Source organism: Anas acuta, chromosome 3 (genome assembly GCF_963932015.1).
Source record: "Anas acuta chromosome 3, bAnaAcu1.1, whole genome shotgun sequence".
Lineage (NCBI taxonomy): Eukaryota > Metazoa > Chordata > Aves > Anseriformes > Anatidae > Anas > Anas acuta.
Window position 1 is genome coordinate 79,737,639 of NC_088981.1, and position 17,958 is coordinate 79,755,596.

Sequence of the window (17,958 nt, forward strand, 5' to 3'; positions counted from 1 at the left end):
ATGTAGAGGTAAAAGATTAAAATTGAGAAAGGAACGCATAGAGAAGAAGTGATAATTTCAAATAAAAGCTGTATGTTACATAGTGTACTTCTCAACTGAATTTATCTTGAATCTGGAGCAATAAGTATTTGTTGATTTGTAGTCTGTTTCTGCTTTGTCTAAGCTATTTGCCAGATGTCTGCAGTAGTTACACTAATTAAAATGGCATTGCCTAGTAGAGCTTGCTCTTCCCTCATGCTACTAACTTGGAGATATTTCATTTAAAGGTATTCATTTATTGCAACACAGTAGTTTTGGCCCCTCTCCCCCTCCCCATCCCAAAGCATTTTCTTTTCTTTCACCCCACCCTGATTATTTTAACTTTTTGGCAGCCATGATCTAATGTTTCAGCAACACATGTGCGGGGTTCTTTAAATTCACAAATGTTGCTAATCTGAAATGAGAATTTCAGATATTTTTGCAAGCTTATTTCAGCTGAGCTAATTTTAGAACAGTGTTGTTGAATGAAACGTGCACATAATTTTGTGTCAGTCATGGGTGGGTGGATCATCCGTATCTTGAGTATTGAGATCAGCTGTGCCAGCCAGATGAACTATCTACAGTACCTAATTCTATAAAATTAATAAACATGTTTCTAAATGGTCAGCTAGTGGAAAAAGTTCACTACAAGTGAACAAGTTCAAAAATTTGACATGGATTTGTCATTCACTTCATCCCTAGTATCTTCATGGTAAAGTATTAAACATAATATAGTCATTGATGCTTAGGTAAGTATAGACTGTCTTTGAATTTCAGAAGCAAAAGGTCAAGACCTCAAAAAAAGTTGCAATTAAAATTCATTTGTAGTCAGGGTAAAGAATATACTCCTTTTCTGGAATTCTTGATTTTTCTAGTAAGTTTGTTTCTCATAGTATTTCTTAGAAATTTTATATTCTAAAATGTCATTATAAAATGGTGAAGTGACACTGACAATTTGGTATGGCTGCTTTGTGGTAATGTCTTCCTACATGTGATAGTACCTATATTTAAGAATTATTAACAGTGATTTATTAATTATTAAATTGATACCTTAAATGTATTGATTCATATTGCATAGATAGTCTTACATTTTTGTTGTAACTGTTGCGAATCAAAATACTTAAGATAGGCTGTGAAGTAATACTGAAATGATGTTGAATAAATATCTAAAAGGTTTAAAAAAAAATAGACCCTGTTAGAGGACTTTGAGTGAATTGGGTTGGCTGCAGAGTGCGTGGTTGATGGGTTAGGGGCTGCCGCTGCTGTAGTACATGTTTGAGATGCTACCCTCTAGTAGAAAAGTTACGTAATGCAGATCTAAGACCAAGAATTTTGAGCATTGTCAGCTGTTACTCAGGACGTTTTGGTGTTTCCTTTTGGACAGCTGACCTGCTCTCAAGAGACAATATAAACAATCACAGTAATAAAAATCAAAGTAGTTAGGGAGATTCCGTTGCATAATCTCTTTTATTTTTAAGGAGACTTTGTTTCCTGGAAATGCCTTTGATTGAGTGTCAGTGTTAAAATTTAAACTGTTTTATGTAGCTGTCACAAGTAGATAATTGCTAACAGGTGGAAGGAGAAGAGGAAAAGATTACAGCATTGTGCTCAGGAGGTTGATAGCAAGATGTGATTTAGCTGAACCAGTCCCCTTTTCACACTTTTCAGAGCATGAGAATAGGGCATAGTTTCCTTTCTCTGAAGGAGAGAAAGAGCTTTCAGTTTGCCCAGAAGGAAGCACATTTGCTTCTTGGTTTTAGCGAGGGAACCAAAACACAGGCAGAAGTCCTTGCTATGTTACTTGAGCATACCAAAGAGCAACAGGTTAAAGCTGGCAGCGTGTTATCTTCGCAGTCTAGCTTTTAGAAATCCCCATAACGTAACGCACTCGAAATAGATGTCGTCATCAGCTCCTGCCCCGAGTCCTAAGCCTGTTCAAATACATGTGACAGAAGATGGTGGAGTGGAGTGCAGCAGCAATTCATGTGGTAGGAGTGGTTATTGTATTGGGGGGGATACTTTTTGTTGACAGGCCAGCATGTTTTGAGTTAAAATTCTGCAGCTGTCTCTCTCTCCCCCTCTCTCCCTTTCTCTCTGTGGATTTGTACAAATTCCAAGCTCCTCTGCAACAGTCTCACCCTTCTTATTTTGTTCTGAATAGATTTCACTGTTTTGTTTTTGTTTTGTTGTTTTTTTTCCCAGCAGGAAACGGACAGCAGAGGCGCAGATCCATTCAAGATCTTACTGTTGCTGGAACAGAGTCCAGTCAGGTAATGTCTCTCATCTCTTCTTTATCTTTCAGTGAAGTTGATGCTGTGTCTGTACAGGGAAACTGGTCTGGAAATCTCTACCTTCGATACTTCTGTAGAAATCATGTGGAAGGTTGACAGAATGCAGTGCCATTTATTGCATTTAAATCCGATACCACGAGGATAATCTATGAATGAGCTCTAGATGACCAGTGATTTCGATACAGCTCATACAGTATTTATCATTTTTTATGTACAAATAGTTCATGTGTACTACTCAATTTGACTCAGGGCAGATGTTATACAGGAAAGCCTTTACCTCTTTTTATATAGAAAACAACTGAAATAACTACTTACGATTGCCTGAAGCAGTTATACATACATTAGACTCACTTCTTGCATAAAATTAAAAAAAAAAAAAGTTCATTAATATTATAAGCATATTTTTTAATGAATCTCCGAGCCCCAACCAGTAACTCGGAGTAGTATCTTTCCATTTCTTGTGAAAGTTCTATAGGAAGGTGTTATCACACCGTTTTTTGGTGTTGTTTTTTTTTTTTTTTTAACATAACTGTCTCAATAAGACATTTTATAATTTCATATCTGGTATTGTAAATGCCATGGTAACAGACAGTGTTATACTATATATAAGTAAAAATATACTAAGAACATCTTAAATGAGAAAAGTACAGCTGATGCTTCATTCAGATGTGTTCATTTTGTGTTTTAATTGCTACCGTGTCTGTTTCAGTAATTCAGAAAGGATACTTCATCGCTAGTGTGAATTAGCAATTTTGATGTTCCTATTATTGTTTGTATGTTGGGAAAATGGGAGCTTAGCATGTTCATCAGGTTAATCAAGTTTCCATATTAAACAACATACTGCAATAATCTAAAATAGGTGGTAACTTTAGGGGTGATCAACTTTAAGGGCGATCAACATTTGATCCTTCTTTAATTCTGTAGACTGTGAAAGCCGCAGAAACCTCATAAATCACCCAGATATTATTAGTAGAATTTACTACTAATTTACTAAGAATTTGAATCTATTAGAAAATAATAGAATGACTCTTAAATACATTTTAATATCTTCAGAGAAATCAGGTGTTCTAGAAATAAATGAATCTGCAAAATTTAGTAAAGAAATTGATTAGCCTATTTGGTTAACAGTAAAACAAAAATTATGGAAGACTTGGGGGGAAAAAATGAAGTGATAGTACAACATTTATACCAAATTGCACTGATTTGGTGTATGAATGTTTTTAATTATAATTTTTGTTTTTTGTTAATTTTAATGAATGGTTAATATTTGAAAACATAGAATTTCCGGTTTACTTCAAATACTAGTAGCTTTTTTAAAACGTTTCTTTGAAAGCTATTCTACTGCTTGTGTAGCTGTTCTAGCTAAATTGCCCTTGTGGCCAGGAGAGTACAAAAAAGTTTTGTTTACTTCCTCAGTTTCTGATGAGGGTCTATAGAAGTACCAGAATCAGATTTTGCTTTCTTCCTTCTGATAGCGTGTATATTGGAAATATAAATGGAAGAATTAAAATTACCTTCTTTTATTTTACACTTCTTGAAAATGTTATGGTAAGGCATGGAAAACATAAAATTTTAACAGGCAAGAAAAATGCACTTTGGAAGAAATTTATTTATATGGACAGTGCATAATATATGGACAGTGCATAATACATTTTCACCTTTTTCTGGTGTGAGAAGAGAAAGCACTGGTTTCAGCAGCCTTTTCTAACTTCTAATATACATAGATACGCATATTAATATTCATTTGGGAAACAAGAAAACAAGCACAATGTAGTTTGAGCAGAAGACCTAAAAGTATTCTTTTTAGGTTTCTGTAGCTTTGGACTTCGCTGCCTTGAATTCTTATTAAAATCTTGAACTGCGATGTGTATAAGCAGTCTACAAGCCAAAGCAGAAAACACATCTGTAACTAGTGTAGCTCTGGTCAGTTTATAGCATCTCCCCATATGCACCATACCATATATAGGTTATCCTTTCTAACATGAAAATCCCTTTCCCCCTCCCTCTCTTCATTGCAAACATCTTTCTTCCCTGCATTCCATTCTCTCTTACACCCACCCTTTGGCGTAGCCTTCATTGAGCTGCCACAGCACTGTGTGCTTCCACTCCCGCACCCAGGCCTTTTAAGTCCTTGTCCTGCTCAAAATTTTGCTGTAGCGCTGCTTTTTTATTATGACAAGGATTTAAAACCATTTGACTGAGAACACTGTAAGGCTGATCAAAAATCTTACTAATTTTTTTTCTGGAAATTGCCAACATGTCAATAGAAAATGATTGTGATGTTTTTTGCTTTGTTCATATCAGGAAGGTTTTTCCACCTTGGAGTGGATTTTTTGTTAAGGTGGAGGAAAACAGTGTACTTAATAACAAATATACCAGAGTTTCTGGTGCTTGCCTGATAAGGGTAGACGAGGACTCCCTGCCTAGCTTCTGGTCTGTTCTAATCTAACCTTGTGAGTTTTCTGATTGTTCTTTCTGTGTAGTGCCAGAAGAATTCTTTGTGGGATTTGTATGGTGATGAATACTTGTGTGTGTGTGTGTGTGTTCACAGACTTAAGACATTTTCTAGTAATGGTCTTACTGATGCTACCAAAATCAGCAGACAGTAACAATGCTTTGCAGTTGATTTTAGTACTCAGCTTACCCTTTTACACTGAGAGCTTAGGTAGGAAAATATACTACACCTAAGGTTTTCAGTCGTTGGACCAGCTGCTGGAGGGGCTCGCTGTTGAGATCACATGTATTAAGCCCTGTTCTTCACAGGACTTGATGAAAGTCTTTTGCTCTAGTACTTGCTGACCTTAGACTCAACTCCAAGTGACACGAGCAGTGCTGGTGTAATCTTCTTACAATCAGATGTCCATTCCCATTTGTTTCTGTACATGTATTGTGATGGTCCACTCATGTTTGCATGTAATCTTTTTTTCTCCACTGACTTGATTCCTCTGCCTTTCCATTTGCCTGTACATGCACTTTAAAAACCCCTTAGGATTTATGCGGTGCCTGTCCATTACCAGTACTGCTCTTACCTAAACATCTTTGTAACACAGAAATAGATGTGCAGACTCTGAGCTGCAGCCATAAAAAGCTTTGGGAGGCTAGATTGAACACAACGAATCTGCTATTTATACACGATTGAGTCTTCATTGCAAAATTTGGCATTTTACACAGGTAGATTTAGAAATTTATTTGACATAATCATTAAAGATTATGCAGTAAGATATCAGTAAGATATCCATGTCCTCGTCTACCTGTTTTTATTGGGTCATATTGGTATATATCATCCTTTACAATGCCATCATAATAGCAGAAATACTTCTTTTTAATGTTGTTTAACTGTCACTGGGCCTCTCTACTTTCAGTTTACTTTGAAGTGGAAAAAATGAATGTGTTAAAGAAAAGCGTGTACTGTATCGAACAGTTGAGAGGCAAGGTTTGAGTATGCATGCCCGCATGCAAGTTAAGTGTGAGAATTCATGGGATCTGAAACCATACAGGTGAATCATTCTGCCCATGAGATTGTGCAATTGGTCACAGAGGCACTTTTCTTCCTCCCCTTTCATAGGGAGACAGAATCCGCAGATGATGAGGAGAAAGGGCTGGTACCACTGATTTTTTTTTTTTTAAATTTGTTTGCCTGTTTAAATTAAACACAGAAAAAATCATGCTGTTCTGAGAAGGGGGGTTATTCCTTAGAGCACATCAGCTTTCCAAGATGCTAAGCCTTTGAGAAATGGAAACTAAGAAGCTAAGAACACAGTGCGAGTTTGGCCACCTGGCAAAGACGATTTGAGAGTAACCTTACAAAAAGTATGTTTTTCATACTGTGATACCTGGAGGAGGCAAAAATGGCAAGATATCCATGAAGGGATGACAGAAACTGGTCTCTGAAAAGCGGTCACTGGCTTACCTGTCAGCAAGGCTGGTGTCAGGGAAGGTGGCTGTGGTCTAGTACACCACCAGGAGAGCTGAAGTATCTTGGTCAGCACACTCAACCGCTGTTATCTAACAGCTATTCAGTTTGGGGAACTTCCCTTGGATTTTGTGATGCTTTTAAAATGTGCCCAAGATAGGAATCCTTCACTTCTGTCTCTAGTAATTTCATCTAAACAGTGTTATCACAGAAGTGGTTTTACTGTGCTGATGGACCAAAGCAATCTGGTACAGCAAGCAACCCTGTATAGCATGGTTTGCTAGAGTTACCCTAAGTTACCCTAGCTAGAGCATTTCTTGGGACCCCCTTGCTGTCAACTACATACTCAACAGATCTTTTTGCTTTAAGGACTTACACCCCATTAAAAATGCTTGCTCTATCTTCTGATGTTTATTTATCATTCATATCTGAGCACGCTGACAGTAAACAGTAAGCTAGGCCACTTAAACCTTCATAATGTCAACAAAGACTTCAACACAAAAGATTTTTCAAAATATCTGATGTGGTCATCCTGATAATATCATCCCGTTGGATTATTTCTACAATACTTCCTGGCTACTAACATAAAATGGTCAATAAAAAAAAATGAAGCTACTCCTCTTCATGTTGCTTGCAGTGGCTCTGTCAAAGAAGGAATACAAGGCTAATGGATAAATTTCAGTCCCAGTTTGGCAATTTCTTTGTTCGTACAGAGTTTCATGTCACTTTGTATTTATGAATGTATTTCCCTTGATAAGGCAGAAAGCACTCACATATGAGTTTCCTCAGCATGTGAAGACTGAAATCATTTGAGAAACATAGATAGCTTAAGCAAATATGTAAGGGAACTTCAAAAAAAAAATCATTTTTAATAACTATTGGTACTAAAGCTCTGTACTTTGTTTGGAAACATTTTTCCATTGCATAAGCAAGCAAGACTGAAGTGTTCAGTGTTGGCACAGGGACAGCGTTAACTGCTGCAAAATAAGGTTTGCATTTTAAACAATTTTTAAAGCTCTGAGAAGGTAATAATTGAGCCATGTTTCTGACTTCCCTGTTTTACCCAGTAGACTTAAATTATTGCTGTTTTAAAGATGTTTCATTTTAGAAAGTATGGGCATTTACTGTTATAGGTCTCGTGTGTGCAGTCTAATAGTGTGTTTTCCTAGCCTCTTAAACTGAAGCAATTACCGGAGAAACGTATTGTAATGCAGTTGAAATAATGGGTATTTCAGTGTGTAGGATCTTACTACTCTTTGGATTGATGCTTGACTGAAATCCTGGCTTTTAAAATTAAATTAAGATACGATATTTGGAAATCAGGGTCATAAAGAAATACAGCTTCCAGGTAATGTATATTTGAGTGTTTCTTTTTTTAAAAAAATGGGGACATTTAGCTAATAATTTCATAGAAAGCACCCCGTATTGAAAATAATTGTCTTTTGAATAGCATCTTTTCTTTTGACTTTTTTTCCTGTAAAACATGGTGGGGGCTATACTTTTAAGTCCTTTACTGTGTTACTTTTATGTCTGTGAGAAGATGTATGGCATACAATAATTTATATTGTAAATAAGTATTCTGAAACAGAAGCTAGATGGAATAATGAAGTCAGTATTAGATCTTCTGTGCTTTGATAAGGAAAAGGATTTAAGTAGTAAAGTACTCCTTCAGTGTAAAGGAGGTTCCTGCAGAATTTTGTTTTAGTTTTCAATTTGCTTTGAGTGATAATTTCCACATTTTTTAATTTCCTCATTTTAATCAGTTGAGTGTTCTAATTGATTGTTTTGTTAAAATACCTCTTCATGTTTTCTGAGGATGGATTGTATAACCTCCGACTTAACATAACCACAATAAAAACTGTAGATTAATACAATGCAGTCTAGTGCAGTTTGTAAGGTGTATTCTTTCTGGTGAATGTAGTTCCATTCATTGGCTAAATATCAGAAATAAAACATTATTCCTTCCTTATTTTATGGAGCTGATAGATTGCATTGAACGGTATTGTGAAAATTACTAGGTGTGTAGTATTGTGCTTTTTATATAAAGATCTTGAATGCATTGTTCAACAGTACTTTTTATTATGCTGAATAGCAGAATTATATCCATTTCTTTTTCTATAGCAAAGATGAAGTAAAGATGGGGATGAAATTGCTGCAATGCATACAAGGTTTATAAAGCCATCTGGAAAGCTTTCAGGAAGAAAAGTTTGCAGGGAGTATTTGGGAGGAATATCGGTTTTGTCACATTGTTTTTTTCATTTTAATACTGTTTTGTAAAATGAACATTTTGGGAAAAAAAAAATGTTAACTTTCCTTGTCATTCTGTTTTGCTGTATCTTTTCAGGAGAGTAGAAACAGCAGTAGATCATCTAGTCCTAGTGTGAGAATGATCACTACCTCGGGACCAACCTCTGAAAAGCCAAGTCGTAATCCATGGACACCTGATGATGCAGGTAATCCTTTGTTCATTAGTTAACCTTTTACATTCAAAAATAAGTAAATGTTTGATAGGTTATGTACCTAGATATAGAGAAAATGAGGCAAAGTGTCATCCCATTTTAATGCTGGTTAGGTTAAATCATTACATCATTGCTTTGTTTCCAACAGTGGCTTTAAAAACGTTTCATATTGGTAATGTGAAGTTACCTAAGCTTGTAAGAGTTTTGTTTGTCACAAGGTGTTGTATGTGTGCAGTGCTGCTACTATTTAAGAGAGCACCAGTTTTTGTCTGTAAAGTGTCATTGGAGAGGGAAGGAAGTAGACATCTTGTGGCATTTTAGTGTCGTGCATTTGTATTATGAATGCACAGATAAAGCATTCATTGCCCTGATTTCTGGAATGAAGTGCTACTTAGGTGAGTATCAGCTGGCATACATTAATTCTTTATCTGCGTGTTGTAATTTTGCTTATGCCGAATGTGTATGTGCACACAAAGTTACTGGTCTTAAACGTATAAACATGTGTCTACAGAAATGTAAATACTTCTACTAAAATACTTCTAAGATACTAAGATACTTCTAAAAGCATCACTGTTCTGTTACAAATTATGATTGAGTAAACGTAATTTAATAGCTGAATTCAGTCTTAAAAGTCATAATGCACACCATTATGAAATGGACCGATACTGGACTGCATATAAATAATGGATCCCCACAAATTCCTTTTTAGAACATAAGAATTACATTTTCATTACCAGAATGTATACGGTACTCTTAGACTTAATCTCAAGTTGGTATTTCATAGTGCCTTAAATTCTGATATCTTTTGCTTGTAATCCATTTCATCTTTAACTGATCAGATTCTGTCATTCTTTTCCTGTAACCAACTGCAAAATGGAAACTCACATATGGACTGATTTTGTGCCAGCATATATATATCCATATATATGTGTACTGGTATTTTACCAAATACAAGGTGATTCTGAAAGTAAGATGTGTACTTTTTTTTGCCCTGCTTTAGCAGGAGGGGAGGGCAGCATACTCTTATTCCTTGCTTCTGTGCTTTCTTCTTTCTGTCCATTGTCACTTCGCATAATCACACTCTATGCCTAGTAACACACAAATTCCCAAAGCCCATGCCCTCTGCCACAGCCTTTCTTCTCTTGTGTAACTTGGATTTCAAGTTTCTTTAGGCAGTGAGCACTTAGGGGAATTGCTGCTTCACACAGAAGCAAGCTCTTGTCCATTAGTTAAATAGATAATTCATTGGGAACTGAAAGCTGCTGATCTTATGCCAGTGCAAAGGCAGTTTGTCCTAAATCTCTGGCCTTAGATGCAGCACACCACTAGAGCTAAAGTCAGGTCCATTACTATGGTGGCTTTCTTGTTCATAGAAGTCCCTCACCTTATACTCAGGTAAATACTGAATATACCACACGTATATTTTTTTCTTATTAGGTTTATGCAGTCCGTTAACAAAGGGCCATTTGCATTTCTGAACAGATAAATAATTTTAGTTTTCTGTAAAAGAATGTACAATATTAAGTTAATTGGGCAAAATGTTAAAATGAGGACACAGCCAAATCTGATCAATCATAGGAAAAATTACAGTTCTGTGACACAGCCGAAAGCTGAGGAATGCAATCTGAAGTATTTTGCATGTATTGATGTATTTGAAACATTGCAATAATTCCTTTGCTGTAGCAGTATTCCATAAATGGCAGTAATCAAATGTAGGGAAGGCATTGTTCTGATTTAAGACACTGTGGTGATTAAGTCTTTCTGGTTTTATTTTTTTGGTTATTTTTATTATTTTTACCACCTTCCAGTTTCCTTACGAGCATACACTTAACCACTTTTTCTCCATTCCCACCCTCTTATTTCTGTTTCCTTTTGAAGCTGCTCTTGGAGATAGCATAGTCTTTGAGGGCAACACCTTAGTTTCTCTACCACGACTACTCTGTGGCAGGTGCTTTTGGGGTATGGGTAAGCAGCCCCTTTTTTTTCCCACCTACCCTCCTCCATATAATCCTCTAGTAGCAATAATGCAGCTATAAAATCAGTAGTTTCTCAATGTGTCTTTACTCCTTTGTCTCTTAAAGCTTAACAGTAACCTTGTGATCCTAGATTCTGGGCTACCAAAATATATAACGTGTAAGAATTCAGAAACATGTTAAACGTGGATTAAAGCTCTAGAGAAATCCAGAGTAATTACAGTGTAAGAAGAGAGCAGCCAGGCCCAGAAGATGGATTGGGTATTGGGTCCCTTGCTACCCACAAAGTGTCTCTACAGAGCAAAGGAAATGCCCTAGAGCTTGTTGTGAGGAAGATACTTAAAATCCTCACCAGGAGTAGGTTTTGAAACTGAGCAGGAGGTTGTGCTTATTTTATTTTGGCAGAGCTGGTTTGCACAGCTTCTAATTTTAAAATCATTAGATGCATGGCTGGCTGGCTGATCCTTCATAAACAAGAATGAAATGGCAATTTTTTTAATAAACAGAACATGATAGCAAACTGTACAAAAATAATATTTTAAAGAATGTGTATGCGGATACATGGCTTCTAGAAATGTAGGATAACAACCTTAATATTTGTTTCTTCTTGGTGTGATAGATCGTAATTTTGAAGTTCTTAACTTTATCAGAAAAGCAAAGAGTCAACTGCCTTGGGATTGGAACACTGCTATTTCCATTTGCCTTTTCACATTCAGATTGTGTATTGTGAAATGTAGTTTTCTTGGTTTTGTCCTGTAAAAATAGAATTATCTGTGTTTAAAAATGCATTAAAATGTTCTTGGTGTTGTTACAGAGACCAATGGGTCAGATAACTCCATCCCAATGGCATATCTTACATTAGATCATCAGTTACAGGTAATAAATATGTGTCATTAGATGGTTTGTTTTGCATTACATTCTTATGTGTGAATTTGGGACTGCAAAATATAGTGCCACATACTTACCAGTGTTTATAGTCTAACTTTTGACCAAGGCTAAAAAAATATATTATGTAATCTGAGATTGGTTGACTCAGATTTGATCAAGCTATTAAAAACAAGCCCTGGGAAACATGATCTCTAAAACCAAATGTAATTTGAGTTTGACTGTCAAAATAAGATTTTTTTTTTTGCTTGAGTATTACTGAATCAAATTGTTGCATTCACTTAATTTGGGGTGTGTGTGATTAAACATTAGTTTGATTTTTTGATCCTTGTGACAAAGAGACTGTCAGATTAATAACTGCAGATTGGAGGTTTGAGACAACTTTGGCATCAGTGCAGTAAAGTTTTCTAGGGCATGGTTTAACACTTGTTTTTAAAAGCCTACTGTTTTTTAAAAGATGTTATAAATACACCACAGAGACTTCATTAGTTCATTATTTTTTAACGTCTGATGTATTTTCAGCCTCTAGCACCATGTCCAAACTCCAAAGAATCTATGGCTGTGTTTGAACAGCACTGCAAAATGGCACAAGAGTATATGAAAGTTCAGACAGAAATTGCATTGCTGTTGCAGAGGAAGTAAGTGACATGTCTTGAACCTTTGTCTGTTTTTCTTTATGCTTCTTTTACACTAAGTCAGTTATCTGTGACTGCTGTTTCAGGCTTTCTGAAGTAAAATTTCATAGGGCATGGTTCTTTTCAAGACCTAATCCTGTATAGATACTGAGATCCGCACCATAGGTGAGGTATTCAGAGCCCGTAACTTAAGTTTTAAGCAATATTAAGACTTTTCTTCTGGACAGGCCCTACAAGAAAGTGTGTGGCACATTTGCGTACATTCCATAATAGTAATGTTTGTGTCATCTCAAGTGAAAGACCTGGAATGTTGAGGAACTTTGCAATTCTGTTTCCACACACTGTCCAATAAAAGACTTCCAATTATAAATTGTAGATAACCATTTGGATAATGCATTATAGAATTTTGAGTAATATCTCAATGTTATCTATTGGTAGTTAGATTTTATCTTATATCTGACTTGTGTTAATAATCACATTTATAGCAGTATTATCAAGACACATGTTGTGGTTTTCTACCAGGGGTTTAGCGCCTAATACATAAAAGCTGTTACATACTTTCTTATCGTAAGAGGAAAGAGATTATTTCTAGTGCACATTGTGTACACGTATAAGTGAAGCAACTGCTTGCATGTTCTGTTGGATTGGGGCCAAAGTTATTGCTGATTCAGAACTTCAGTTTGCAATGTGTTCTGTTGTGTTCTGCTTCTCTTCATTTCTATTTCCTGATGCTGGGGAGCAGTTCTGAGAGGTCATTACATACTCACATACTAGACCAAGGAAACAGCTTGTTACCCACCAGAGTCTGAGACACTGCAGGCCTCAGTGTTTGCGGAATAGCCAATGAGAAAAATGTGTGTGTAAACCTCTTCTACTTGAGAAACAACAGACAGAATGGGGAAAAAGCTACTTTAAGATTGACCTTACATCATCTATTCATTTTGTCATAGCATCTTGAAAAGAATTTTTTCAAGTATGATTAGAGTTTTTAGACCTTGTTGAGGTTATGCTGAAACTAGGGTGAAGATCTTAACTTTGTTTTTATTTCTATAGTCCCTCCAGATCAATAAATTATATAAAAATAATCTCCTGTTTCACAACTGTTAATTCATACCTTTAGATTCCTCCTTTTCTTTTTTCTTTCTTTTTTTTTTTTTTTTCCTGGAAGGTCTGTATAGATATATTTCTCCCAAGTTGTTTTCTCTTAGTCAGAACATAATTGCCCTTAGGTTTGAAACAAAAAAATAGTACTGTGATTGATGTATTTAATGCTGTTTGAGGTAGTAATTACTCTATAAAGGTTGAACTAATGAAGTTTTCTTTAGCTGTAATTACAAACCATATGGCAACAATTAATTATCATGAGGAACTTTCTCCTCTACTATTTTGTTGCTAAAATATTGTTGGCAGCTTGCCTTCTTATCACCTCATAAACAAATAGTAAAACAAACTGCATTCTATTTAGCTACATCAGTTTTGTAGGATAATTTTTAGCAAGTTTATCAGTGCATTTGTTCATCTAAAATTGTTGCTTAAAAACATATTGAATTCTTAATGCGTAAATTAAGTGAAATGACAGTTACAAAAATAATCTGCCTGAGTCTGTTTTGCACTGCTTTAAAATATACAGCTCAAACTACAAAACAGTGTTTCAGTGTAAAATTGCCAGTTACTGCAGTGTTTTTTCTAAGAGTCAAACAAACTCTGCTCTAGCAAGAAGTTGGGTTGTAAGGGTATGTAAAGCACAAATTAGTGTTCCTGCAGCTCTGAACTTTACATGATGAAACATTAACTGAATTGCTTGGACAACTCCAGGTGTTTTGGGTTTTAGGTTTTTGTTTTTTAATGTTCTGTCTGTAAATAATTAGTATGCTGGAAAAAACAAAACTGCAACCTCATGTTTTATGTAACACTAATATGCTTCATAGAAATTAAGGGATAAAATTGTAGAGAATTTGTTCCTCTAAAAGTAATTGCTAAAAGCATTTTGAATTTATTGTAAATATTAGCTCAAATAACAGCAGTAAAAATAATCTGCCTGATCAAACAGCACTTCAGTTAAAAAATTATCTAAATTATTGCTGTCTTGCCTTTTAAGTTGCCTACTGAATTTTTGAATATACAGTTAAGAGCTAAAATATTTATAAATTTCCGTGTAGATTCTTAGATGTTCTACTGTGACCTGTAGAATTACATCTGAAAGCTATTATAAAAAAGGAAAATTGTAGAGATTGAGTCTATTGTTTACAGCTGTTCTAACGTTTAAATGTGGATTTGATTTGGAAGAGAATTTCTCCTCAGAATACAGTAAAGAATAAGATTTTTTTTTGTTACCTTTTTTTTTTTTTTGCACAAGATATCACCAGCCATGAATTCAGACTGATAATCAAATTAAAATTTGAAGCACATTAAGTCATCTACACACAAATAGAAGTAGACTATAAATGACGATTACTTTTTTTTTTTTTTTTTTAACTGTAGACAAGAACTAATAGCAGAACTGGACCAGGATGAAAAAGACCAGCAAAACACATCTCGTCTGGTACAAGAACATAAAAAGCTCTTAGATGAAAATAAGAGTCTCTCAACTTACTATCAGCAATGCAAAAAACAATTAGAGGTCATCAGAAATCAGCAACAGAAACGGCCAGGCACATCATGATTTCCTGGGACCTTTCAAATCAAAAATATGCACAGAAAAGACTGATTTTTGTATTGTTATTATTATCCCTTATTATGACAACTCATGAGTGTAAGCTTCTTGGTGTGGTCTGTATTTGTCTGCTACACTTAACATCATTTAATTTTTTCATTTTCCTATGGTGGACATCCAGTTCAACAGGTTAACCCAATAAGGTGAGAAAACAGTGACTTGAATTAACCAACAGCCCTCAGTGTAAAGCAAGAACCGTGGCTGTATGCATGCTCCTTGTGTGAAGGCTAGCCTAACAAGTGTTAGAGGCTGCAAAATTGTAAGATCTTGGTTTTAGTTTTTGGTGTTACCTCGATAAGAGCAAAACAAAAACTTTCCTGTTTAAGAATGGTTTTGTTCCAGTGTCTCATCTCAAATTTATAATGATGATTATTTTCAGGACATAAACATGCACCAAGCTGCAGAGGTGATGTTGGCTGACCAGAGTAATTCATGATGCGTTAGTGATGCCTTTTACCTGTAGACGTAGTATATTTTTTCCACATGCAAAATAATAGTCAAACTGATGCCAGCATCCTTGGTTCAGTGCTTGATAGCCCTGCATTTTGACTAATATATTTGTTGTAACCTTGCATTCATAAAATATTTGAAGTAAAAGGCTGTATTTTCTTTACTTTCTTGGGGGGAATGTCATGCAGTTCCATGTAGTTACTGGGCAGAAGTTACGATCGTGATTCACTGCGCAAAATTTATCCCCTGTATAAAAGAGGGAAACAAAAATGTGATAAAGTGTTTTAAACCTTCAAAGCTTTTTGTCACTGAAGCATTCTTAAAAGGAAACTCAGAAAGCAAATTAAAACAAGATTGTAAGCATTCCCTTCATACCACTTACAGGAATATTTTTTTCTTTACAACTTAGTTCCTCAAAAGCATTTGCCATAAATGCAAGTAACTTTGTTTTGGATAGGAAGAAAGAGACTCTGGGAAATTAATTTTAAATATCAAATGATGCAATGGAGTTAAGTATGGAAATGGCAGAAGCTATTAAGAAAATGAGGGAAATGGCTTCAGTCTTCATCAGGAATCTCAGTTACTCCACTCATCTGAACATACTTCCTTTGAAGTCCATCTCAGAACGCCTGCTGCCTTTGTGACTGAAGAATTGCATTTAATGAATTCAAGCAAAATATGTAATTATCAGTCTCATTATTTACCATTTCTACATGGGAGAAAATAACTACTCGTTTACGTTGCCGATTGATTATTTGGTTTATGAGTTAACTCCTAACTGGTAAAGAAATGAGGCATTTCTAAATATAATAGGAAATTATTCCTTACATAAGCTCCTGGTGTACTCAGTTATGGGCAGGGTTTTAACATTCTTTTGCAAAGGAAAAATAGAAATTTGAAATCTAGCTGCTGAGCCCTCAAAGTAGGAGAGGTAACCCGACCTTTGATTTCTGCGTACTTGAAATGAATAATTATTTGTAGGAGCCCATTAGCAGAACTTGGAGAAAACATTCGTGGTAAAAATATCACAGTATTTTTCTCTTCCCCTTATAATAAACATCTTGTGAACGTATCTGTGAACAACGAAAGTGGCTGACAGTTTACTGAATGGTGTCATTCTGTCTTGAAAATAAATCTACTGTTGGCAAACTTTTGGGAGTAAGAAGTGCTTCCCTCTTTTACTTAAATAAAGGAAGGGTTATCATTCCCCAAACCTTAGCAGATAATTTGATTAGTTAGCTGAAACTGATATTGGGATCAACTTAAGGGCACACATATTTATAGCAAAATGTAATTGGTGGAGAAAATAACTGTAGTATTAGGAATAGCACAAGTTATCCAAAGCATTGCTGTTCGCATACATCTGTCCATCTACCAAAATGGACGCACTCCGTGTTCAGCAGCTTGCTTAACATATGCTTAAGCATCCAGTAGGGCAGCATAAATGCCAACGCTCGACTTGAGATGCTTGGTTGATAATTACATACACAAAATCATTTCCCAGGACAGTTTTTATGCTTTGCCTCATCATAAAACAGATTTGTTTAAAATAAATCAGCATTGCATATGAAAAGTCACTTTATGGCAAAGTCTGAATAATGGAAGTGAACGCAGTGCTAGCTTTATGGTACCTAATACAAGCGTCACTTCTAACAGTTGTTTATGAGTTTTCAGAGTTTAGATTAAAAAGGGTCTCAGATTGTAAAATAAGTGCTGTGCTACCGGTGCGCTGCTGAACTTGGCTCTGTTCACTATTTAGGTTATATTGCTGTTCTTACTATTTACAAAGGGAATTTGGAGTTTGACCTTTGGCTTTCAAGTTGTCTCTTTCTTAATTGCACCTTTTTTTTTTTTTAATTATTTGCCTATAATTTTCAGTGAGGTGTTCTGTGTGGCAAAACTTGTGTATCAAAAAGTGTAGAACATAGCAGTTTGGGCAACTAAGAGTTTAACAGCTTAATTTTCTAGTGACTTTTATTATTTTCTTAAGGCTCTTGTTTGAAAGTTGTTTACAAATGTACTTTTATTTTTCTGTTAAGCTATCTGGAGTGTTCAGGAAGTTTTTCATGTACTCTTTTGTCCAGTTAAAGCCGTTCCTCTAGTAATGGAGGTGAAACATCTAATTTTTGTCTGGGCAGTGCCTTCTCAGAAAAAGTAACAGGCTCTGCTTTTTGTTAAAGTATGTGTTCTGTAAGATATTGTATAATTGAAAGTATGCTTCTGTACACTGTGCAGTTCTACCAAAAATGCTTTTTTAGGCTTATTTGTGTTTTTTTTCTGATGAGAAGTTGAAGATTGTAATTCAAAACTTGTATATAAAATGGTGAATGATTTCATATGATTCAGGAATGAGCAGTGTGGCTTTCTGCTGGAGGGTTTTATTACATTTTCAGGAATCTAGTTAATAAAAGCTGAGAGACTTCCACAAACATGTAATAGTGCCCCAACACTTGCCAGGGCATCCTTGATCTCTGATGAAATCCCACACTGGCTGGGGGATAATCATCATGCAGTTGTTCCCACCACCAAACGAAAATTCTTCTGTTATTAGCTCTTCCCTTCCTGTGTGCTGAAGTAGGGTGTTGGATGAATAGTCTTGGTCATGACCGAATATCAAGATA

General features: G+C 35.5%; 1 protein-coding gene across 7 annotated transcripts in view; it reads left to right on the top strand.

The window, feature by feature from the left end:
- The window catches only part of MAP3K7 (mitogen-activated protein kinase kinase kinase 7), a 51,104-nt gene extending 33,426 nt beyond the window's left edge, over window positions 1–17,678 (top strand). For 3 of the 7 annotated variants that reach the window (XM_068677930.1, XM_068677932.1, XM_068677934.1), the window contains 5 exons: window positions 2,221–2,288; window positions 8,567–8,675; window positions 11,469–11,530; window positions 12,062–12,177; window positions 14,656–17,678. In XM_068677930.1, the coding sequence (XP_068534031.1) occupies window positions 2,221–2,288; window positions 8,567–8,675; window positions 11,469–11,530; window positions 12,062–12,177; window positions 14,656–14,836 (536 nt within the window). In that variant the 3' untranslated portion in view covers window positions 14,837–17,678. Of the gene's footprint in view, window positions 1–1,268; window positions 2,007–2,220; window positions 2,289–8,566; window positions 8,676–11,468; window positions 11,531–12,061; window positions 12,178–14,655 lie in introns of those variants that run through there. The other 4 variants (XM_068677931.1, XM_068677933.1, XM_068677935.1 and 1 more) reach the window with 3 other exon arrangements.
- Window positions 17,679–17,958: the final 280 nt, after the last annotated feature.